At 39.9% G+C, this 26457-nt stretch overlaps 1 protein-coding gene across 1 annotated transcript in view; it reads right to left on the bottom strand.

Moving 5' to 3' along the window:
• Nucleotides 1-26457, bottom strand: part of SAMD12 (sterile alpha motif domain containing 12) — a 176315-nt gene that overhangs the window by 90820 nt on the left and 59038 nt on the right. The window contains exon 4 of the mRNA XM_084215060.1: nucleotides 1910-2050. Within this exon, the coding sequence (XP_084071186.1) occupies nucleotides 1910-2050 (141 nt within the window). The remainder of the gene's footprint in view (nucleotides 1-1909; nucleotides 2051-26457) is intronic.

Below are 26457 nucleotides of genomic sequence, written 5' to 3'. Positions count from 1 at the left end.
TCTTCTGACAGAAGTTCTCCAACTGAGCCATTTCCCCAAGGATATACTGGAGTGGCTCTGAAGTGCAGTACAATGGCCAACACCATTGTGGGGGAAGACAGCCAGAGCTGCAGACCTCCAGCTTTTTGTCAAGCTTGTGCTGCCTTTCACAAAGCACACGATGCCTTGCCTTTACGGGATCAGAGTACATGAGAACATTCCTCAGAGTACATGAGAACATTCCAGGAAATGTACAGGCTGAGACACTACATTAAACACACATCCATGCATCCAGGGCTGATCTGTCCTTCACAGCCCAGCACATGTTTATTCCTTCTCTTACCAAAGTCCAAACTTGTATCCTCAACTGCATGGGCAAAAAATGCAGCATCAAAGGATGCTGCCCTGAATCCCTTGAAATGGGAGTCACTGGTGCCTGAGGGAGCCCAAGTCATACACCAGTTATGTGTCCAGAGGGGAACCAGAGAGAAACAATTCACATCACAGGAAATACATAGTTCTCAATGTCACATACAAGTCTATGCAGGAATCTATCTGGACAGCAGTGATCAACTGATCCAAATTTATAGCTAACGTGTCTTCATTGTCCCATATCAATCAAATCCCAACTTCCATAAGCAGGCCCATAACAGTGATGGTGGACGACCAGAAATTTCCAGTCCATCAAACTCTCAAGTAACATTGCAGATTCAGTGGAAGAGAGAACCTGGCTGACACTGAAGAAAAGGATGTAGAAATAATGGATGAATGGATAAGGGGAAAAAGAAGGGTTCTAAACATCTGGGGAAGGCATTCATGCTTCAGCATGACAAGATACAAGATGAGGTGAGCTTCTATTAACAGCTCATGGAAAAACAAAGGAACCCTAAAACTCTGTATCACAGTCCACAAGACACCAAGCCTGAAGAAACAATTCAGTTGAGACTTCAGCTCTTCCAGATAAAATGCAGCTTATTCAACTAATCGGAGTTTTCCCTGTGAGCAAGGCTTAATTAGGAACATAATGTAATGTGTGAAGGACATTTTGTTAAAAATACACTGCATGTACTGAGGAACTCTGCTTTTCTCATACAGTGTGACATACAACAGGCACTGAACCAAAACACCACAGAAGTATGTGGTTTATGCCACTGAACTACCAAACAACATTTAACATTGAGAAAGTATTGCTGATATATAGTAGAGGATGTCTAAATGTTCCTTTACAGTATTGCCACAGTAACTGATTTTCTTTCATGTTACCACAGCCATTACTAGAGAGCTAAGACCAAAAATCACCATAAAACATCTAAACCTCATTTGGAAAATATATATAACCTTTTTTGTTACTTCTTCTCTGTCTTCTAATCTAGACTTAATATTAAGCCCAGCTTTATTTATTCTTAGCAGCAAAAATTAGAAGCAACTCTATTCAAGTCAATAAAATTATTGCAACATGAAGAAGGAACCAGCCATCTGCAAAAAACTGTCTAACAGGTAATTTTCCCCTGACAGCTCTTACCATAAAACAGGTGACAGAAATGACACTGTTTCATCTAACACTGTGTTTTATCTAACACTGAAAGTAAACAATTAATGCAAAATGGACAATGCTTTAAAAGACAGTAGGCTCTCCATCTGTGCCCTTTATACATCATTATTTTCATCTTAGTAAGCAGACACTTAAGAAGGACCACCATCAAAATGTAGATAGATGGAGCCCATTCATCACACAAAACAGGCAGCTGAACATCTCTATTTATTTATGCATTGTTTTACCTTTTGATCCCCCCTGGAAAGCATGTGGAATCCATGAGACATTTTCACGCATCATTTTTTGTAGAAGAACATCAAGTCACTTTTTATGCCCTCAGGCAAACTTCTCCTATCTGTTCTCAGGAACTGTCCATATCAAAAATATTTTCCATACCTTGTGTGAGCAGCTGGAGGTTTCGGACTTCTTCTCTCACCTTCAGCTGAAGGACTTGCTGCAGAATGTGCTGTCGCAGGCTTTCCTGGGCAATGCCCATTCGTTCAAGCTTTTTGTCAGTAAGTCTCAGCAAAGCACGGCCTGGAAGAAAAAGCCAAGAAGAAAAATCACCCAAGGATTTCCATTACTGCAATAAGCTCACTCTGACATGATGATTCACTACAGAAAAATTCTCAGCTCTAAAATACCTTATTCTGAGCCGATATTGTTCCATCTGTTAGGTATTCCCTTACAGTTAGAGACCTATGTGCTACTCCTCCCTTTTCCATTGTTTTTCTGTATTGTTTTGGTGCTTTGTGAGATACAGGCATGTAAAAGAGGCATCCTGTGCCATTTTAGACAACCAGTTCCTGTTCTTAAGGACCAGTTGGTCTCCCATGTGTAGGACAATCCCTATATGTCTACAACTGACATCAGTGCCTAAATAGACTCTCACCTATTTGCAAACATCATGTCAAGAAATGAGTGAAAACCAATGACTGTGGGTTTTACAAATTAAATCAATTTAAGTTATATCAGTGATGAATATTGTTGCAATTCAGATATGTCTATAGTTTAGCAACACCATTTCCCAGGATGGTTCTGTACTTGATGGTTCAGCCTTCCAAATCCCTCTTAACAGCAAACTATCACAGCAAAATTAGAAAAAAAATTCCCAGAGATTTCTATCAATTATATCTAAAACATTCCCCAAAAAATATTTTGTCAGACTAAAAACCATCTGCCTATGGTCTTTGTAGGCATTCACTCCCAGTTTGTGACTTTTCTTTAGTATTAGGTTAATGCTGAAACACAGCCCCAGGCAGATCGTAGATGTTAAAAAAAAATCAATCTACGATTTTGCTAGTGGAACTCTGACTCCATCTTTTGGGCATGGCTGTGCTATAAATAAACAGGAGCAAGGCTGTACACTGGCTGAGCCAACAACAAGGAATTACTTAAACAAGCAGAGAACCAAAGCATCAAGCAGAATTTTAGCCTAGGAAGAAAATGTAAACTTACTTTCTTTGGTCTTCCCCACTGCTGTGAGGTAGTACAGGGAGGAGTGTTGTGCAGCCCCCTACTGACTCTTGATTGCCACTATACACATTTGCTATCTAAAGGTGCCCCAGCCAATAAAAACAAATCAAAACTGGAGCTACATTGATACTACTTTGAAAACGACATGTTTGGTTCACTTTTTTAAATAGGTTCAACTTTTTACCTCCTCTGTTTTTTAATTATGAAAAATCCCTTCTTTGACTTCTCAGGCCTTATTCTGAAACCAAAAGAAGAGAGCAAAGAGCAAGTCATTCCCGCTGCAACACAGCAGCCTCTGTGCTACCATTACTGTGGCTTTGGGATGAATAGTACAATTTAGCTCATTAGCTCCTGCTGTGTTACTCAACACAGCAAGAAAAGGCCCTTATTCAACGTCCTTCCTTGCAAACTAGCAAGGAGTAGAGAATTTTTATAATTATTTTAATTAAAAAATTTAAGATAAATGCCAAAAATTTAAAGGGGCACAAAATATCTGGCCCAAACCAAGGAGTTAACAGCATGCCTTTCACAAATTGCTAGATTTCACTCACAAGCAGTTCCATAAGATCTTGATATGACACAATGAAAAATACTGGGATATTACTATTAATAAAGGAAGATGTTATTGATCAGATAAAAATGACAGCATTCATAGATTTTCAGCCCTTCTGTGTCTCTCAAACATTACACACTACAAAGGATGACCTTTTGACTAGGAAACCTTTCTTTGAAATCACAAACAAGAAGAATTCTTAGGGTTAATGTAATAACAAACTATTGAAATTAAGTCTCTTGCAGATCAATGCCGGCTGTCCAATTCTCCTGGTGATAAAGGCAGCAATAATGACTTCAATTTTTATATTGTCTTATCACACTAAAATATCTTAAAGCAATTTATAAAGGATGTACACCAGTTCAAGAGTATGGTCTGTAATGTCAAATTAGCAACTGAAAGCAAATCAAAATACAAGACACCAGTTTAAAGAGTGCCAACACATATGTCATTGTAGGGCAGGGAGTCAGCAACAGTAACATGGAAGGACAGACAGAGGCCATGCATCTCATCCAGTGCCCTCCACCTCTTTTTGGACATAGATACAGTCATTACTCTTTCCTTCCTCCGGGCAACTCTCTAGTTCATATTCAAATCGTTTTTCTACCCCAGCCACTGCCTTTGGAAAGTTGAGGGTGCACAAAACAGAGATGTCTCTTTTCAACTCTTGGCATGTCAGTTCTTCTGCAGCTTAGGCTCAAAGCACGATGCTATTGACTCATACTCTCTGTAGCAGCTTGCACAAATTGCCTTAAATTAACTCTTTCGTGCACCAAATCCAAAGTGACATGTTGAGGCAGTGATGAGGTGAGAAAGCAAACATCCAAATGCGGCATTTCAAGAACGCACTAAGGGACCTGATTGTGAAAATTCAATCCTCCTCATACCTTCTTCCCCTTCAACACTTAGAACAACAATATCCAAGCCACAAGTGGAATAATTTTCATTCTGACACTAAATCATGCCTTTGAAAAGATATTTTTAGTGCCTGGACCAGTCACTAAAGCCAATTAGTCACTAAGGCCAAGATCCTGACAATCAGCTAATGATTTTGGATGCTTTCCTGTCTTACTTCTTGTATTATGCCTATCTGAAAGAGTAATCATTCTGTGCTGAGAACTCTGCTATTGAACATTGAGACCAACTGTCCAGAGAATTTGTGGAGTCTCTGTCTTTGGAAGCATTCAAAACCTGTTTGTCAAGGTCCTGAGCCGCCTTTGTCCCAGCTTTGAGTAGATGATTGCCAGAGGTGCCCTCCAACATAATTTGTTCTGTGAAATAAACTGCATGAAGGATCTTAATCTAAATACCTATTTTCTTTTAAAAACCTAAGATTAACAAAGGAAATTAGTAAGAGTACACAAAAGACAGCCATTTTATCAAGCAACATGGTTAAACAGAGAGACAGCTATACAGTAAAAATTGGGCGTAGATTTTTAATTTTCAGAGAATGAAGCTATAATATATTATCGAAAGCAGGACATTTTTAAGACACTTATCTATTCTATACATTTTATAAGAATATACACTGATCATTGCTCAGACACAAGTTGAATGAACTTAACTACCATTGCAGGAAAATTTCCCAACACTACAGAACAGACACTACCTCTTAGATGTAGTAGCTATCTCTCCAGCAGGTACATTTTTTTCAAACAGGACATTTTTTTCAAAAGCACCTAAACTAAGAGAACCATAAAGGTCCCAGTGACAAATACCCAGGCCTTGATTCAGGCCAGTTGCAAAGCGGGAAACCAAATGTTTTAAACAAAACTCCACAACTCCCTCATTATCTGTACACATCCTTTAACACCTAAACCCCAGCCCTCTCATACTCAGGGCAGATCAGGCGTGGAATGTTCTGAGCTACCCTGAGGGCAAACACAAAATATAAAACACTTTCCAGCTTAATAATAGATTGATGGCCTAATTCTTTCTAATATGACTTAGCTGCTACAGATCTCTTTGAATCAAGCTGGGATTAGATGAAAATCTGAATGGAGGGAGAAACATTGCATGCCACAGAACATTAGCACGAGTATGAGCACTGGTCCAGTGAGGCTGGCATTGGCCCTTGAGCAAGGAAGGCAGCACAGACTGCTGTACCTAATCAGAAATGCTCAGCCCTCCCTGCCCTGGTCTATCCTACTGCTCTTTCCCCAAGTGCCACTTTACAGACACACAGAGGGACGCCTCACAAGAAGCCTTGAAAGAACACTTGCAATGCAGGCAAAGGGACAGGTAAGAAAGGGCTTATTTAACATGTGGACAGAACTGAAGAAATACAGGGAAACAAGAGCAGATAGCTAGTGAGAGGCTGATCTGACACAAAACCCTGACGAAAACTATGAGTAATTTAGAGCTGATGAAAATGACAAACCACAAGTGGGAACAAATGATGGTGTGAAATATGGCCAAGACAGGTCACCTTGTCTTCCAAGTACAGTATGAAAGGTATACCTGATTGTCAAGACAAGATGTTCAGTTTACTTACTGGTAAAACCTGAAAAAACAGGAAAATTAGATTTACTAAGCCCCTAAATAATGTAAGATGAAAAATTTTTCAAGTTTATACTTAAATGCTGCAAATGCCATTTTATTCTTAGTTATAGATAATAGTGTGTTTCTCTAGTTTTTCAAACGTGGTGCTTTTATGTTTACTTGAAATAGTCTGATTACAGCTTTCCTCTTGCTTAAACAGCCTGATTGTTGGCTGCTCTTGACACATCATGTAAGAAATTTCCATGACAGAGACACAGGCATAAACATCATTGTTCAGGTGCTGGTGAGACACAAGTATAAAACTCTCATCATATACTCAGGAAAGAATGCAAACAAGAATGGGCAGAGAAAGAGGCTATGATTTCATAGTGAGGAATGGCAAAATTATGAGTGGAGGCAAGAAAAAAACCAGTCATCAACAGAATGAGACTAACCTCATGATGGCAGTGGGGGGAGATGAACACTGGGAAAAGAGAAGAACTATTAGACTGAATATATATATGATATATATAATATATATAATACATATAATCCCTGGCTATATTAGGGAATTGATTTGAAAAGAGAACAAATGGGTGTGATTACAATTGAAGATGCTGAGTTCAGAAATATCTTTTAAAAGAAACAGCACAAACCAGAAATCAATCAAATTTTCAGAGCAAACTTGGTATGACTTCATTATGCTTTTCTGGATAACCCATCAGATCTTCTACAATCCTGCATTTTCTGCTTTTCCCATGAGAATTTAAGACCCTGTGTTTCATTCTCATGCCTGTCTCATCACTAGTCAACCAGACACATCAGCCACTTTGTCATCAATGCCTTGTGGCAAATCTACAGCTCTTCCTGCAAAGGCAGCTAGATCTGATTTGTCTTACTAATCATTTTAGCCCTAAGACTAATGCAGACCCTTGGCAAACTGCAACTTGCATTACCATCCTCTTTGTCCCTCTTCAGATAACTAATATATCACTAATCAGGGAAGACTTACTTGCTTTAAAAGTAAAAATGGATTCATTTTTCATCAGACTTACCATAACAGCAAACACCTTATTGATCTACCTGCTAGCATAAGAGCAGCTGCCAGCCTAAACAGCTCCCAAAATTGCTACTGGCACCTACTGGTACTTCTGAAATCTCAGCTGGGGACCAGCTTAAATGGACAGTAGATACAACAGATTCTGGCACAGAAATAAAGAAGGAACAATAGTTTCCAATGATAGGGACCAGGAGAAGCAGAGAAGACTATTTAACCTTGAAGAATATTGAAGATCTCCACCTGAGGAAATTCTGCCACATCTGAGCCAACATCTGAGCCAGCATCCTATTAACAAAATCAGTAAACCTTCATGAGGCCACAGGAATTACCTTCTGTAAGACACATGAATGGAAGAAGCCCATGACTCCAGTATGTCTCCAGGGGAAGTACAGGAACCCATAGGAAGGCTCATGTATCAATTTGCTCATGTATCAAATTAGCTTTGGACTCGCTTTTATTTGTTAGCACCATCAAAGATGATTCTCTTTCTCACTCATTATTTGCTGGATCTGGATGACACCCATTCTATAATAGAGGTTCTCAAAGAAAACACTGTCATACTGGTCAATAAACATCTGATCAAACTCAAAGAAGCAGCTTTGTAAACAAAGGCATTTTCTGAATATCATCTGCATCCCTTGTTTCAACATGATGTCTGTTTATAGTTCTGACAAGACTAAGTGATGACTGTTTTTATTTCTGGCAATAAATCTACAATAAAACAAGTTTATTTCCATAAAGCCCTTCTCAGGTCAGAGTTTTCTTGCACCATCCCCTCCTTCCTTCCTCCACACTTCCGAACCAAAAGCATGAACAGAATATGAAAGAAAAGTAACTCAACAGAATCTTTAACTTAGCTGCATGATCAAATATAAAACTAGCAACAACCAGAACATGGCTTTGTTTCTAAATTTGTTTCTGACAAACTTACTAAGATGTCAGTGTTGCATCTGTCAAGCTATTTAACTCAGATTACTTAGTTTGATGTAACTTCCTCTCACCTTAGTGCTGCCCTTCCCAACTCCCACTATATTCTATCATATACCACTGTCATTTTCTATTCTCTTAATTCTGATACAGTCCTTTGAGCTGTGTATCTCCTGTTCAATGATGGCCTCTAAAATTTCAATTAGGAGATGTCTTTCTGACACTCAGTCTTCCTTGCCTCTTTCCAAGGATGTCTCCCAGGTAGCTGACCCCAGCTGCTTCTCCCCAGGCCTGTCTCTTGGAGGCTGCTGTGCTCCTGATACAGGCTCAGGCACGCCCATTAGCTCAATCACAGCCACACTGGATTTGTGCTACTGAACAAAACCAAAAAACCTGCGGTAATGGTGAAGTCATGTAAGAATACTGAAAGACAGTGACTTCATAGAGCATGGATCTGGAATATTCAATTTAGGAACTGCAATTTAAAAGTATGCTTCTTTGTCTCTGGTGGATACTTCCAGCCAAGTAGGTCAAAAGAGTCCAGGTACCTTGAAAATTAGCTGAAGACAACAATCCTTCTCCAGAAGTGAAATACTCCTGACTCCCAACTCCTCCCATAAAGAAAGCAAGCAATTCCTGCTCCTTGACTTACCCACACATTTCCAAGGAAGTATTTAATTGCTTACTTTGTGAGATCACACATCCTTATATCACAGAATCATTTAGGCTGGAAAAAACCTTTTAGACCAACTACTAACCCAGCACTGTCAAGATCAACACTAAACCATACCCTAAGAGGCACAGCCACATGCCTTTTAAATACCTGCAGGGATGGTGACTCCACCACTTCCCTAGGCAGCCTATTCCAGTGCTTGACAAACCTTTTTGGGAAGAAATTTTTCCTGATATCCAACATAAATCTCTGGTAGGGTTGTTGTAACCCATGTACAAGACCTGGCACTTTGCCTTGTTGAACCATACATTTGGGCTTGGAGAACCAGCCCAGCCTGTCCAGATCTCTCTGTAGAGCCTTCCTGCCCTACAGGAGATCTACACTCCCACCCAACTTGTTGTTGTCTGCAAACTTGCCAAGAATACCCTCAATCCTTCTGTCCAGATCATCAATGAAGGTCTTAAGCAGAACTGCAAGAGATACATAAGAGCCTTAGTTATAATTTTTTTTGAAATTTATGAATTAATTACTCTAGTGTCTAATGATTTACAGATATATTTAAAAATATTTTTATTCTAAGACAATATTAGAATACAAATCTCAATACAGAGAAGGGAAGGGGTTAATGAGAGACTGTGCATCATGATTACTGGAAGTGGTTCAGTTGGTAATTTACTGTACTGATGGGAACTATATTGATTTCTTACAAGTCTTGAGTAAAAGACTGTTAGATGGTCCTGTTTTTCAGATGAACACATTCAGCACCTGATGATTTTAATAGGAGGAAATAGTAATAACTCGAATTCCCTTCTGAAATATAAATTCAGGCACAAATCATATTACAGCACTTTTCAAGCGTACTGTAAAACGTGAGACAACCATTTTTAGTGCTCTCAGGAAGGACCCAATAGGACCCACAAAGTAAATTAAGGATAAATGTAAACCTTTAGCAGGCAGTCTATAAATCAGCATCGTCTGTTGTACATACATCTGCCACCTACTTCCTGAACATACAAAATTATATATTATCTACAGCTATATATAGACATAATACTGACATATAATAATGAGCCTTTATTATATTGCACATCATATATTTTAGGAAAAAACCCTAGGACGATTGTTTGTTGGTACCTGTGAGCTAGATTTATGGTCCCCCTATTCAAATAAACATCCCCAAGGTCTTTCCTGTTCATGATGGAGTGAGTGAATCTGTCAACACGTTTGGTTTTGTTCAGCATCAGCAGGACACGCAGTTCTTCAATTCCTAGTTAATATAATGTTGCTCCCTGTGCATGACATTATGCACTATACATCCCATTTCTTCATTTCTTTCTTTAAATCACATTAGATCATTCTTGCTGACAAGAGTCTTGTTAATTTATTCAGGAGTAAATGTACATTCATATATTATAATGTACAGCTTCGACACAGAACAGATTAGGAAAGGGAAAGATGATTTGGAAAGCATTAGAATTGACTGAAGTCTTTAAAGCAAACTCAAACAAGAATTTTTGCTGTAACTCCTAATGCTGGACCTTACAAAAATCAGATTTCTTGCAGAAAAAAGGGATCATTTATTTCCACAAGAAAACCATAAACAAACAAACACATCAAAAGGCCCCAACACTCATTCTTGAAGTGACTAACCCAAATGGAACTGGGAAATCCCTGACATCACACAGAAGACAATCCATTAATAAGCAAAATCCTTCATTGTTTTCAAATGTTGGGTCTGGCTGAGGCAGAGCTCATTTTCCCCTCAGCAGCCCTCAGAGCCTGTGCTTTGTAACAGCAGCTGGGAAGCCACTGAGAACACAGTGTTTTGGCTACTGCTGAGCAGTGCTCCCTCCCACAGCATCCAGGCTGTCTTTGCAACATTTTCCCCCACACCAGCATGCTTGGGATGGGCAAAATCTTGGGAGAGGACAAAACCAGGACAGTTGACACATACTGAGTAAAGTAATATTCCATACCACATGACAAACGCTCAATCATAAAAGCTAAGAAATAGGAAGAGAAAGGGAGTACATTCATTATTTCACAATGTTTTTCTTCCAGAGCAACCCCTACATGTGCTGAAGTCCTGCTTCCCAGGAAGTCACCAGACTTCACTTCCTGATGGGATGTAGAGAATTAAATCTTTGGGGTTTTTCCTTTGCCTGAGTGTCACATTTTATTTTAGTAAACTGCCTGGATCTCAGCCTACAAGGTTTTTTCCATCTTATTTCCTTCCCCCGCCTTGCTGGGAAGAGGAGAGGAGAGACTTGGGGGGCACCTGGTGCCAAGATCAACCCACCACAGTCACGCCTCGGAAGGAGAACTTGGGGACCATCTGACTCATTCTGCTGGGGACAGGCATCCCTTCTTCCTCCTGATTACTCTAACTGCCACACAGCACTTAGGCAAAAACCTACACAAAGAAGAAGTATTTGAAACATGTTTAATTCATTTTCTGAGTTTCTTTTGATGCCAAACTAGTGGGAAGCAAGGAGGACCGACATAATGTGAGCAGACAGCTTACTGTACTGCATTGCGGAAGGTCTGTGGGCCATCAAAGCTCCAGCACACCAGAATTTGAGAACTTACATTTGCTAATAAGATTTTCCAATCACTGCTTTGTTTAAAAGAAAAAGAGAAAAATTAAAATTTTATTAAATATTAAAATAAGATTTCATATTCCAATGCTGAGGTACATACAGTATTAAAACACTTCCCAGTGTGTATCCCTAGCTCTCTCCTGTTCCACATTGTTATCTTCAAGCAGCTTGCACCCATACCACCCTAATCCTTCAGTTTTTAAATAAAAATAAAATTGAGAAAGGTTTTTTGTTAATATTCATGTGGTTAATAATTCATACTAATAAAAATGGAAAATTAAAAGCAACATGCCAATAGGTTAAGCCCTGTAGACTGCTTCAATTCTCCTAACCTGAAGGAGGAACCAGCCACATCTCTCCAGATGCCTGTTTTACTCTAGCATTTCTCTTTGGGGGCTTTAATTAGAAGCCTGGCACCTGTCAGGTGGCACACATCACCTCTGATATGCCTTCAACTTGGTGTCTATGCTGCCCATTTTATAACCTGGGGAAAAACAATTTTCCATTTGTAAAAGGTACCTCTACTGAATTATACGCACAGTCTTACAGACACAGGCACTGATCTGTCGCTGCACTGCTGGCTCTGTAGTACACCAAACTTTGCATTTCTTCCAGCTTTTATTACTGTAGCTGTAAGGAGAATCAGGACATAAGGATTTTATTTGGCTGGTCTATTCCTACTTGACCTGTAGAACACTGTGAGACAGTAATTTTGGATCAGAAAAAAAAGAGATACCTAAGCAAAAAATTATTGTAGCTAGCTGTTAAGCAACTCATCCCTGCAACAGAATCCAGACCTTATTTTTTAAACTCTGTATTCTGTACCTCCAGAATCTGGCTCAACAATAATATCAATAATAATGATCCAAAACTAATTGTGCAGGAGCCTTACCAGAGGCTGCAGCCCAGCACTGTGGCCCAAATGGAACATGCAGCCCAGCCCCTGGCTCTAGCTTTGGATCTCATTCTCCCAAGCAAAAATAAAAGCTTGTTTTCCACTACTAAGTGCAGGAAAATGTTGTGGAACCTTTTTTAATAAAATAACTGCTATAGCTAGGAGCAAGGGAGCTCTTCCAAAAAAGATGGAAGACAGCTCATCTTCAAACTCCCAGCAGGACGTGCTGAAGCCCAGTTCCTGCTCCAGGCAGGGGGCTGGCCCAGGTCCTGCTGAGGTGGGGCTGCACTGACCTTCCTGTGATGCACCTGGGAATCTCTGTGCAGGGTGCAAGGGCTCCAAGCTCTGTCAGCCCCCAGACTCTTGCCAAGACCAGACACAGAGAACCCACCCCAGCCCTCCCTTTTCTACCTGCTAGAGAAAGGGCCAACTGCCCTGGCAGGTGGATAGTTTGGAGGTAGGATTTGAAAGCCCTCAGTTTGAAGGGGAAGCCAGACTTATTTTCCCTTCTGCTTTCCTGCTGAGATTGGGACAATGTTGGGCGCACATAAAGAATCAACTGCAAGCACTGAAGTAAATCCATGGCTAAAATAAAAAGGGAAACAAGATGTTCAGATGCCTCCAGGCTTTTTCAGAAACCACAAAAGGGACTATTCTGGATGATAATTTAGGAGTTCACTTTTCAATCCAGAGCATCACACCTAGGACCTGAGTTAGGCATAATGGGATCTGTGGGTGTCATTCACTGGCTGCTCAGCAGAAGATGTCTAAAAAAGAGCTTGGAACAAAAGAGTCTCTCATTCCCCAAAAGCTTGTAATTTAGCGGCTAATTAACAAAAACAACGTTGACTAATTTTAGCTACAGCTGAGCCTAAGGTCAGTGGATGACTTCCAGTGACTACAGCAATACTTAGAGCTGCTTGTGAGAGGGATTTCACCAACATTTTAAAATGGCAGAATAATTCTGCCATTTCCAATGTGATTTGATTTAGCAGGAAGGGGCAAAACAAGAAAAAAGTGCTGCAAGGTAAACCTAAACTAGTTAAAATGAAACACCAGTTAAAAGATGAAGCTAATTCACAATCAGAGCCACCTAGAAGTGAAATGAGTGATTCTCAGCTCCCTGTGGTCTCAGAGGAGCTCAGGTTATTGGGGTCTGTACAAGAAGGAGGCAGCAGTAGTGGAGGGCTCTTTATCTCTGCATGAGATCTAACATTCAAAGAAGCCTTGGGAAAAAAGCATGGGAAAGAGTAAAAGGAAGACAAGGAAACATATAAATCAAACAAGTACCAATAATATGGGTGTATATCAGGTAATATGGGGTGTTTTTCTGCTTTATATTATATTTGCTTTCTGATAGCTTCAGTGGGTTTTCTTTCTATTATAAATTAAATTTTTCCTTTCAGACAGAACAGCAAACATTAAATCACTGTATTATGTATGAATCTTCAGTTACACCTTGTTTTTAGAAAGAATATATGGAGAGGACACATTTGAATGCATGACATGATCCACCTTTAAGTCTTTCTTTAAAGAGGAACTGAGTTGAACAAACACTAATCAACCTATAAAATCAGATTAGAGAAAAAGCAACAACTGTGGCTAGTGAATGTATTATAACCCTTATTGACAATTTGCCTGTAATAATTTATATGGAGGAAAAGACTGGAACGATCATCACGGAAATTTCCTACAGAAAAACTGCAGACTAACCCTCACCCAGTAGATGAGATCTCACCCTCACACACTCTGAGCAGATGTCACAGTGTTTAAGCACAGTTATTTTACTCACAGAATATGCATTAGGAACCAGTGACACGCTGGTTAAGTGCAGGGCAAGATGCTTTACTGATACCAAGAGGGACTACTTCGACAGGTTGAATGAAGGTGCTGTCATTCGTATCAGTGCTCTGACACAAACATGCAAAATAATTTTTCCACTGGTTTACACACACACATTCAAAGAAAACAGAGAAGGAAAACATCATTTCCAGCCTGGCAAAACTTTTCTAAACCACAAGAGTCTAGAGAATGTTTTTTGAATACTAAGCCACAAATTGAATCCTCAGTCAAGTACTAAATTGTTTATCTTCATGTCCATTCATTAGCTTGTACTCAGTCTTCAATACAAAAGCCAAATCATTTTAGGGTTAGTTTCAAATGTGATTTTGATTATGCACAAAAGACAATTTTTTGTTTCTATGTTATAAATAAACATTTAGGCTTAACTCTCTCTCCAGGGTGATAGACACATGTCTTGTGAAACTCCAGCAAGTAACAATATTCAGATATCAAGAGCTGAACAGCAGCAATAAAAACCAAAAAAGTGACAACAAATACTAATAAATTATTTACTTCATCTTCCAGTGCATAATTAAAATTCTAAATCAAATATCCAGATATGTAAATACTCTTCACTCAATTCACTTATATTTCTTTGTAATATTCTCCTTTGAGTTACCTTTGTGACATCCATTTTGCTTGGTTTTCCTCACCAGCTTTTTTCTGTTTTCTTCCCACTGAAACAAGTGCTCTTCTGCAGTTTTCTCAGACTACAAAGCTTCCCTGGTTAAGCCATATGTGAGCACCGACAGTATGAATTCCTGTAAATACCCCTGAATTAAATCAGCTGGATGGTATGTAGGATCACAGCTGTCCATAGATTGAAGTATCAATCAACAACAAAAAAAATCCTTCGGAACAGTTGCATAAGAAGCTGATCTAAATCCCGTTATTTCCTGTGTGCTCCCAAGCAATTTTCTGATGACCTCTGAAGATGGGCAAGCCAAGATTCTTTCTGCAACACACAGCAAGACATGGGTACTCCGAGTCATGGCCTCAGGACCTTGTATCTGCTCTCAGCAGCCATGTTCTAATTAAGAGATAAGGATCAGATCACATAAGATCCATTCGTAACGGTCTAATAAACATTTTTGTTATTCACTGAGCAAGAAAAGACCTGGGATCCTGGTGAATACCAAGGTGAATGTAAGCCAGAAATGTGCCCTTTCAGCAAAGAAGGTCAGCTGTTGGAACCCTGGTTACTGAGAATTCTGGACTTTCCTGGGCTGCAGTAGGACAAAGCATTTCCAGCAGGTCCGAGGAGGTGATCCTTTGCTTCTACTTGACCCTGGTGAGGCCACACCTGGAATACTTTGTCCTGTTCTAGAATCCCCAGTACAAGACAGACATAGACATACTGGAGCAAGTCCAACTAAAGACCACAAAGATGATTAATAGATTGGGGCATTTATAAGGTAAGGAAAGGCTGAGAGAGTTGAGATTGCTCAGACAGGAAGAGAGAAGGCTCAGGGGGAGCTTTCCAACATGTGTAAACACCTAACAGAAGGAATAAAGGGACAATGGCCACAAACTGAAACAAAGGAAATTTCATTTAATTGCAAAGAACCTTTCTTGAGTGTACTTGAACACTGGAACAAATGTTCAGAAAAGTTGCTGAGTTTCCATTCTTGGAGATACAACTGACAGGACATAGCTCTGGACAATCCGCTCTAGTGGGCCCTGCTTTGAGCAGGAGGTTGGAAGATGACCTTCAGAGACCCTTCTAACCACAGTGACTGTGATTCTATTCCATAAAGGTACAGAGCAGCAAATCAGGCAGCTTGAACTTCAAAAGAGTTTGCAAGGTCACAACTAGCAGGTACTGAATATGAGAGTCTTATGTAATTTGAGTATCAGTGTATTCAATGGAAATGTGCAAACCCAAGGAGTCAGGTGAAAAAATACCTACCTACCCTCAAAATTGTTTAGATACAAGCGTACACCACCTGCAGAATCCCTCAGCAGCAGCAGCTTCCAGACACTGGATTTCTCTAAAGAAAATGCTATAAGTAGCAAGATTACAAAGGCAGAAGGATGGAGCCTATTAGGCCTGTAAAACATGTGGGATTTTTCAGCCCTTTGAAGGTCACCTGATGTCACCCATTCTGAAAAGAGGACCGCATCTGGTTCCAAGAACATGCATTCTCCACTGCTGTCCACACCATTAAGGTAACCACTGCCACCAAGGTTCAGCTGCTGGAACTCAGTTTAAATGACAGTTCCTAATAATTGAAAAAATAATTTGTATGTCCTGTAACCATTACACTATCTGTTGTCTAGAGGTAGGTAGTGTGCGCTCCATGAATGGGGTCAAAGTGCATCAGTGCCAAGTTTGCGACGACCTCATCCGTCAAACCATGACAGTCTGGGTGTTAGGGGATTCATATCACTCCTGAGATTTCATGATACTGACCTGGGCCACCTAACAGCTCCTCAGAAACTTCCAGGTATATTTCAGGAATGAGAAGAGACTGGGGGCTATTTCCCACAGATGGCATAAGACAACCATCCTGTCCTTAAGAGTAAGAACCCCTAGCAGCATGGGCACAAGTTGTTGTAATTGCTTACTATTAGCCTCAGTATCAAATGATGTTTGAGAAACACCACTGACATCAACATGGCAACATTACAGAGCCAGAAGTTCTCTTGTCAAAACCCAACCAGCTCTACTAACATAGTACATCTGCTGCACAAGGGTTTGTTCAATCTTAAAAGACAAGAAGACTTCCAGGATTCATTCACTCTCCCTGAAAAGTACACGTATAAGCTGGTATCTCAGAAGTCGGAGGAGAGAAAACACTACCTCCTTCCTTGTGAATTCTATGTGTCCATTGGCACAAGCCAGAGCAGCTGGAAAGCATTTCCTCTGTGTTTTTCACCTGTTCTACCTGTTCTAAATTTTTAAATGACTTGGTTCTCTCAACAATGAAAATGATGAAAAGCAATGGAAAAACTGGTTCAGTTTTTATGATGGTAGCAATTTTATTTAGGTTTAATTTTCACTTCTAGGCATTTTAAGAATTCTGCTGGCTTTAGGCCTTGTCTCAGGTCTTACTTATGAAAAAGTTGTTCCGACATTTTCAAATACCGGAAATGAGAAGGAGAAAGAGAAGAGATGTAAATGACTGGGATACTGTGGTTGAGGAATGCAACACATTTCTTCAAGAAATGCTACTTCTGTGAAGTCCTGTAAGAGACAATGTGTGAAAAAGAGCCCAAAAAGCAGTAATGTCAGGTCCAATTTGGGATTACTTCTGAAGGGCAACATGCTGCATATCACATTGCACAAGTCAGAAGAGCTGTCAAAGATTTTTACACATATATTCTGCCTGATTCACAGGGACCATTAATTATAGTTGTAGGGTGTGCCTATGTCAGTTCACTCATAATTCTTGGAACACCCCTAATGTCTTCTGCAATCCTGACCTCTAAGCCAGCACTGTTTCTCAAGCACTGTCAGGACACATGGAAAAAAATGCCATTAGTTTCCTCCCACCCATGAGTACAATTATATCACTGGCACAGTCTCTACAGGAACAGCTTTTCAGCAAGGGCAATAGGTGGTCTGGGAAAGGAAGACTGACAAAAATCTGTTACTTCTAGAGAGAGTCACCAGGTTTTGGTCTTTACCTAAGCACAGTAATTATTGGGATATCCTTCCAGTCTTGGGATAAACACTATGTGATCAAAGTTAATCACCTTCCTACAACTCTGCAGACACCTTCTTCTAACTTCCCCAGTACTGGAAAGCACCTCCTCTTTGCTAGCCAAGAGCCTCCTCTTGTTACAGAGCGCCTGGGTAACAGCAAATCTGCTACGGGACTTCTGTAAGAGACAATAAAACTACTTTGCTGTCACAAAAGTGGTAAACACAAAGACAGCTCCTGATGGTTTGTTCTCTCAGTGCTCCTAAATGGTACAAAGCTGTTAATAAGAAATGTTGCCACTTTCCACTCAAAGTTTTTAGATTCACCCCAGATATTTTCATCAAGCTTTAAAACAACACTCTGATCACCTGGAGAGGCGATGAAAAAGGTTAAAAAGTACCACAATCCTGGGACTTTATAAAGATCCTGACTTACACCCACAGACATGCTGACAAGAAGAACACTTGCATCTACAGAGAGAGGAACATCTCCTGAGATCAGTATGGGCTTGCAGCATTTTGGGACTGCCAGGCATTCAATGCACTCCCCAAGTTTGCAAAACCTTCTACTGAACCCTTGCCCAGAAAAGAGAATCAATTCAAGTCTGCCTTAAGAAGTCCCAGAACAATCAAGGAAAATGGCTTTTTAGAGAGCAGCTAACCAGGCTCTCAACATAGAAATGTTTCTTGCTATGGCTGACTTCAGCAATGCAATCAAGAGTTTTCTGAAAGCGAGAGAGACCTGCACTTCAACATGCAGTATCAGATCATCTCAGTTACATGAAACAGGCACTATGTCATGAAGTGATTTTAAAAAGAGAGAGAGAGAGAGAGAGAGGGAGACTGCTATTTCAAATCCAGGAGGGGTTAATGGGAAATCCATGTTCTTAGATAAGAAATTTTACTTCTGTGATAAAGTAAAATGTTGCTCCATATACACTGTTGTGGTTTAACCCCAGCTGGCAGCTCAGCACCACACAGCTGGGCAATGGCAGGAAAAGGAAAAAAGCCTCACAGGTTTAGACAACAATAATTTAATAATTTAAACAAAGTAAAATAAAATAACACTAATAATGACAGTAAAATATACTACTACTATGACTACTGATGACAATAATTGTAACAGGGAAACAGGTGATGCTCACTGCAATTGCTCCCCACTCGCTGACTGACACCCACCTCATTCCCCAGCAGCAATTGGCCCCTCCTGGCCAACTTCCCCACTTTATATACTGAGCATGATGTTCTATGGTATGGAATATCCCTATGGCCAGTTCATGGTTGTCCTGGCCATGCTCCCTCCCATCTTATTGTGCAAATCCTCAGGGCAGAGCTTGAGACCCTCAAAAGTCCTTGACTCTGGGTAAGCATTGCTAAGCAACAACCAAAACATCAGTGTGTAACCAACACTACCCTCGCACTGAAACCAAATCATAGCAATGTACCAGTGACTAAAAAGAAAATTAACTTCATCCCAGCCAAAACCAGGACAACATTCACCTACCTGAGTGTGAACTCATACAAAGTGTTACTCATAACTAAAGCATTCATGCTCTCATTCATATAGTACAGCTTCAATTTTAATGAACTGTGATGTACAAAGTTATTTTCAAATAATTCTTCTCTTTTTTGTTATAGGGCCTGCTTGGATATTATGACAGTAGTGCTTCAAAATAAAAAGAGAGGAGTATAAAACCATCAAATGACAAATCAAATGACATGTAGGTATATTATTTATTATTTTTAATAATAAAACCTTAATAGTTGTGAATACCACAGTTGTTCCCTTAAAACATTTTTATTGCAGAGTCCTAAGGCTGTCCAAAGCTGGGACAGCATTTGCTTAAGGAGGCTAAATTATTTCTCTATTAATTACATTTCTATCTTCTCACACTGATTCTACAACAAAAAAAAAGCACATGAGCTGTCTCCGGTACCTTTCCTAAGAATCTTTCAATCAGGTGATACTGTTATTTTTTATCTTTATTGTTATTTTTGGACTGTGGTAAAAACCCACACAGTGGAAAGACAAGTATAACCTTTCTGAGCTTTCTTACCACCCTAAAAGAAGAATAAAGAATTGGCATCACCTCTAAATTGTACATTCAGTCCAGCAGTGGTGGGGCAGGAAGGCTCTAAGTACATAATTTCTCCTTCCATTAAGTTCTATTTCTACATAGTCTCAAATACTTACAGGAATTGGAAACATTATTGGTTGAGGTAGAGAGCTCAGTCCAGGCTTTTCTTGTTCTAACTTGGGCTCACTAGAGATTTCTATGCCTCCACATTGCAGCAGCACATGGATTTGCATAAGAGTTATATTATTCACACTACCACAAGGTTTGAAAGCAATATGGCACCTCTAACAAGAGATGCAGAAGATTTTTAAGTTATAGCATCACACCTCTCACTGTATTGTTGAGAGGCAATAGTCAATACAGTGTGACCACAGCTATGCCATTTTACAAAGGCAGAGAGCCCTGGCTGCCTCCTTGTTTGGAACCTGCCTGACTCCTGACTTTATAGCTCTGTTAAACTTCTGCCTGACACCTGGCAAAGATAAAGCTCCCCTCTCCAGGGATCAATTACATTGAGCATTTCCAGTACATGACCACAGTACAGTTGCCTGAGGCAAAAAGACATGTAATCTCCCCACAAACTTGAATTGCATGGGATGGTCACAGTTATACACCAATATTTAAAACTGGAGATGAAATCCTGCCTTGATGCCTCTGGTGCAGGAGAGAGCACATCAGTCTGCACTGAGCTACTGCATTTCTGGCTGTATGAGTTATAAGGAACTACTCACAACACTTAGTATGCTTGCAAGAATTGCAAGAGGACACAAGGGCATCCACACCTGCTTTGTGGAGGGCAAATCCAACCCACGTCCAAGTTAATCCACTCCCAGTGTGGGCTGACAACCAGATGACACTCAAAGTTTAGTCACAGGGCTTGCTAGTGCAAAACAATTTGAAACTGAGTTAAACTAATTTGATGTCCATGTTGGGCCACTGCAATTGCAATCAGTTTAAAGACTTCTCAAAAACCTCCTACAGAGGACAATTACATGACTCGTTGCTGTGGTTTACATGAAAAAAACCAAGTTCAATATTCTAGGTTTGATTTTGGTCCAAGGTCAAATTTGGCAAATTCACTTTTCTGCACTCAAGAAAGTCATTAATTATTGAAAACTAGCAAGTTGCATGCTTGGCTTTTTTAAAATCCCATATTGGTCTAGTAATAGCAAGTCCTCAAATTCTTTGGAAAATCTGTTTAATCATTTTGATATATTTTTGAGAGATAGCATTGAAAGACACTGCTTCCCACAGTTTCTCACTACCAATTATAACTGCAGGTTTGTACAAGAGAGTGTTTCAGACTACAATTGTTCATACTGTTCTTTTACTGTGGGTAATTCATTGAGGTACAGAATGGATCCAGCACATCAAAGCTTTTGCTATACAAAAGTGTTAATGGCACTGCAGTTTACAGCGTTTTTCTGCCAGATGGATGATCATATTGGTGTAACAGTTCCCAGCAATTCTTGCAAGTCAGCAATAGACTGCACAAGATTTAGTGGATGCTGTTTAGCTAGAGCTTGCTTACATAAAGAGTATGCAAATAGTTGCTTACTACTGAAGGATTCACTGAGATGGAATGTAAAAAAGCCATATTCTACTTTGCCTTATATTTTCAAGACTACTATGACTAAAAAGAGATAAAGTTTCTTCTTTCTGTAAGATGTGTTCTGACATCTGGCATTCCAGAACATGCAATAAATGCGCAGATACTGTAATTGTTATTTTACTGACAACTAACTATCTCTCTAATAAAGGAGAAAAACAAACAAACAGAGAGTCAGCCCTGAAGCACACCTGGTGAAAATAAACAGTCTGTCAGGGAAATGAAAGCCAGGCATCATTCATCAAATTCAACAAAATAAAAAGGCTCTGTGAGCTCTTCAGAAGTGGTGTCTCTGAAGGTCAGAACTGTATTGCAGCAGTAGGGATCTGTAAGTAAATACTGCAAGTTCTTCAAAGCTAACTTCCATCAATGTTGACAGAAATATCTCAATCTGTGGTTGCTCAGACTGTAGAACAGAAGGCTCCAGGGAGACCTTATTGCTGCCTTTCAGTACTTAAAGGGGGCCTATAAGAAAGACAGGGTCAAACTTTTTAGTAAGGCCTGTTTTTTAACCTAAAGGAGGATAGATTCAGACTAGATATAAGGAGGACATTTTTTCAGTGAGGGTGGTGAGACAGTGGAACAGGCTGCCATGAGAGGCTGTAGATGCCCAATTCCTGGAAACATTCAAGATCAAGGGACAGGGCTTTGACCAACCTGACCTAGTTGAAGGTGTCCCTGGCCATGGCGGGGTGGGGGGGGAGGGTTGGACTTTTGGGATCCTTCTGGGATGACTTTTAAGGGACTCTTGCAACCAAAACTATTGTATGAATCAAACACCACAAACCTGGATCATGTATGAAAAGTGAAAGAGACTCATAGGAGCATTTTGGTTGCATTTTCTCTTCATTCAGGGAATTTTCTGGATGTAAAAGTATATGTGCCATCAACTAATCCAGAAAATAAAAATTTAAACTAAAATACTAACTAAATAGCAATAAAAACAACAAGCTCAAGGGACACACAGTTTTCTAATTCATCAGCCTGGTGGGTTTTTGTTTGTTTTTGTGTTTCGTTTGAATTTTTTTTTAATACTCTTATTACTCCCATGCATCTTTAAATATTCCTCTCTTTTAGTACAAAACAGACCACCACCAGCACACACAAAGGCAATACTAAAGCTGCACTGCTCAGCAATCAAGAAATGTCAGCTTTCAGATTCCATGTCCTTTACTCACACATATTACCACAGAGATTCAGGCTGTGTGTTCAAAGAACAATGTGCTCAAACTGTTGGAAGGCAGAAGGGTATTAGGAGGAAATATGCTTGTCCCATATCCACACTCCTTCATAAGCATTACCTTTGGACAGAGAGGATTCTACTCTAGATGCATCCTCAGCCTGATGTAGCACACTCATACCTCGAGCTATGCCACTGCTTTAAAGATGCATATGGAACAGATTTGAAAACCATGTATACTTGGTTTTGAGAGAGAATCCATGAAAGTCATTACACACAGAAGAAACTGCATATACAACATGTTATGGCTAAGAAATACAATTTACTGCTAATTATTTTCTACATAAGGAATGATAGTGCATTTCTAGTTTGAAGAACTCATTGTTAAATAAAGCAATATGAGAAGAAAATAAAAGCTTCCATAAAAGTATACACTTGATCCACAGAATAGCAAGGCTCTCTAAATACACATTCCCTTTACAAACAGAAATGTGCAATGCAGCCAAATAGAAAGACTTGCAACAATGAGCCATTACATACATTCCTTACAAAGGAGACCAAATACATGTTTTGGTACACACATACAGCACAGGTGTTGATGACTATGATTATAGCTGCTTGACACTTTTCATAATCATCAAGTGTTGCTGAACTTCAACGACTGAGGCTGAAAAGTTCCATGGCAGTTATTTGTATCAAACTGATTTTTTTGGCTTAATTATTATTACCAAAATTTCAACGATTTTCAATACAAGGTTAGGAAAAATACTTGCTGTTCAGTTAAAAGAATTAAGTAACTGTTGGGAAGAAGAAAAATACCCCACAGTTTCTAACAGGAAAGTACAACGTGATAGTAAGCCTTTGTGCCAGTGCGCTGTCTTCAGCACAAGATCAATGTAAATTTGCTCATGTTAGAACCTTCAAAGCATTTCAGTCTGCAACCACTCAACAGACCCACTCAAAAAGTCATTTCAAGAGACTGTGCATGCTCCAGCCCCAGGCTGAGGAACAGAGTCATCCAAGCCAGGTAGTGCCTTTGTGGAGCTGGATACAATGAGAGAACTGTCGTGCCTGTACTTCTGAAGGTTCCCACTACTGGAAAGGAAGATTGTTCAACAGAAGGACAAAGAGTCTCAAAACAGAAGAAAAAAAAAACCCTAAGTCTAGGTCAAAAAGCCACTGGAAGGTCCCAGTTAGATCCTGAATTATCAGTGCTTTAAATGGACATTAATCAGTATCTGAAACAGAAGACTCAATGCTTCCTCTGCTGTCAGGCAGTTGCTGTGAAATTCATTGGCAAAATAAAGCCCTCATTGCCCTCCAGTGACTGGCTCCTGTAGAAGATTGGAAACCATCACCTACATCTGTAATCCCTGTAAGTAGTCAGGGACAGCTCCACCGAATGCAGCTCTGATAATGAGCAGTGTGGGAATCGATGCAGTTCAACATTTTGAGATAAAGCTGCAGTCTGCAGGTGCACATGCATTGAAGAATGTATTCCTCCAGTGCAGCATCACACACCTTTGCCTCAAAGCTCCACCTCACTCACAGCCCAGAGAGAAGACTGCTCATGAATACTCCATGTAATCCTGCCTGAGAACTGTGCTCAGGCAAAGCTGTGCCATGCCGCAGTAGTGCAGATGTAAAATTACGAGGTCCAGGAATTCAGACTCTCAGATGATTGCATTTCCTCCTTGAACAATTTATGCAGTAGTTTAAGATTTAGCCTTATCACCAAGAAAAAATCTTGGACAGTTTTATGGATGATATTCTCTGACCTGTTTCTGCTTTTGTTAAAGAAAATTCACACACCAAAGTAAAATCTCCTGGAAGCATACAGTCATTGAACTATTCTGAATAGACATCAGAGAACACCCAAACTTCACAATCTGAACCCCTCAAAAGCTTTTGCAAAATCTCAAACCATGAGATTATATACTCTATTTAAACCCAAAGAAGCCGTGAACCCAGAAAAAAAAAGCAAGAGCATTTGCACAAGTAGAATATACTCTTGCCTAAAAATGTAACAAACACAGGCAGCGTGAACCCTGCTTTCTGTCAGATTGATTTGATGTCTGCACTTTGCAGCTCTAAGTCCCATCCCAGCAACACAGTGTGGCAATACTGCATATAGCATATGGAGGCCAAAGATAGTTCCCTGGCTAAAATCCTTCTGTTGATCTGATCCAGGCTACATTAGCTGATGGCCACACATCTCTGAATCAGAAAACATATTCAAAGGGTTGTGCTTTTAGAATAAATGGTCTTCAATAGTTATTTTTCATTACCGTTTTTAGGACAGTGCAAGAACCACTTCTGTACGGGCAAATGTAAAGAAATTCCCAGGGAACAGCTCAAGAAGTCAGAGTCTCCTACCAGACTGCAAGTTCTAGTACCTGTCCTAGCAAAAGAGCATCACATGCAGCTTCAGCAAACATGTTTATCTGCTCTAAGAATAATGTGTACATAGACATGGAAAACAGATGGTATTAACAGGCTTGTACAGAAATGATGCCTAAGAAGAGAATTAAAGGAATGGCAGGTATGTGAGCATGCATCAGCATCCAACTGGGTTCATAAGATTGTTTACAGGCATCATCTTTGCACATCACATTTGATATATTTGCAAAATGCAAGTCACAGGGGAATTCAAAGAGAAGACAGACAAGAACTTCAAATCTCAGATTTAGATTTTCCATAGTATCTGTATCTAGCCTAGCTTGCTCCCTAGACAAACACAGGAAAATATAAGAGAGAGCTGTTGGGAAAATACCACACAGTTCCCTACATACAAGTACTTACTCCAAACAGGATGGTTACATCCAGGAGTATGCAGGACTGCTCACATTCAGCCTGAAGTGTCTATGTATCAGATGTTTACCCTAGACCTATTCTGACAGACTGATTGAACAAGGAGGAAAAAACATGTGTAGAGCACAGAAAGAACAATTGGTAGATTGTTTTACCTGTAGTTTGCTAACTAGCTTCTTCTGCTATGTTGGGTGCCTAATGCAAGGCTCAGGTGAGCTTCTGAGCGCTGTTTGCTCCTAAGGGCATAGACTTGCAAGAAGCAGAAAAATAAAACTGCAAATACAAATCATCCCCAACCCAAATTCACAAAATGAGGTTGCAGAGAGTACTGGAATCTAGAGATTGCTGATACTTCTGTTGAAGGATCACTGTAACCATGCAGCCTGAGTACTTCATGTACACATGCTTACCACGTATTTTTCCACCCACCCCTCTCACCTTTTGAAAACTTGACTTTGTCAAAGTCTACCCTTTTTCCTAATAAGTACTTCCACTGCTGAATGACCTGCAAAGCCAGGATTCATTTTCTGATTACTGAATCACTCAAGCTTCCAATTTCAGCTTTTGAACACACACTGTTGTCCTGCTAAGCCCCTATATCCAGTTATCAAGTCACCTATCAACCTTGCTTTCAGCAGCTTCATCTCCTGTAACATGACAAGACAAGGCTCACCTTCCAAGCTTGGGAAAAGGCTGTGCTCTGCTTTCTATCTCTTTCTATGCTACTCTTAGAATTAAATCACAACTGGACACAGCATCCCTGTAGATTTACGCAGCCTGACCTGTGTACATTACAATAATCCCTGCTATTCAATTCAACCTTTATAACAAGAGATTGCATTAGTCCCATTAGCTTTTCATTTAGACTACATATAATGTGTCTACCTACACTAACTCCCAACTCATTTTTTTCCTTGACAGCCTGCTTTCCAAGGGAGAGGAGGCTGTACCCGCAGGATAAAGGGATTTCCATTTACTGGATTATTTATACCACACCTGTACCATTAACACACCCTGCTGCTTGTTTGCTGCCACATCAACTGCTACACTTAGGCAACCAACACAGAAAGGCTGAACGATGCTGCACAACCAGCTAAACCAGGGGACACCAAT

This window comes from Fringilla coelebs (assembly GCF_963513975.1).
Source record: "Fringilla coelebs genome assembly, chromosome: 1".
Lineage (NCBI taxonomy): Eukaryota > Metazoa > Chordata > Aves > Passeriformes > Fringillidae > Fringilla > Fringilla coelebs.
This window is presented reverse-complemented; position numbering and strand designations above follow the sequence as displayed.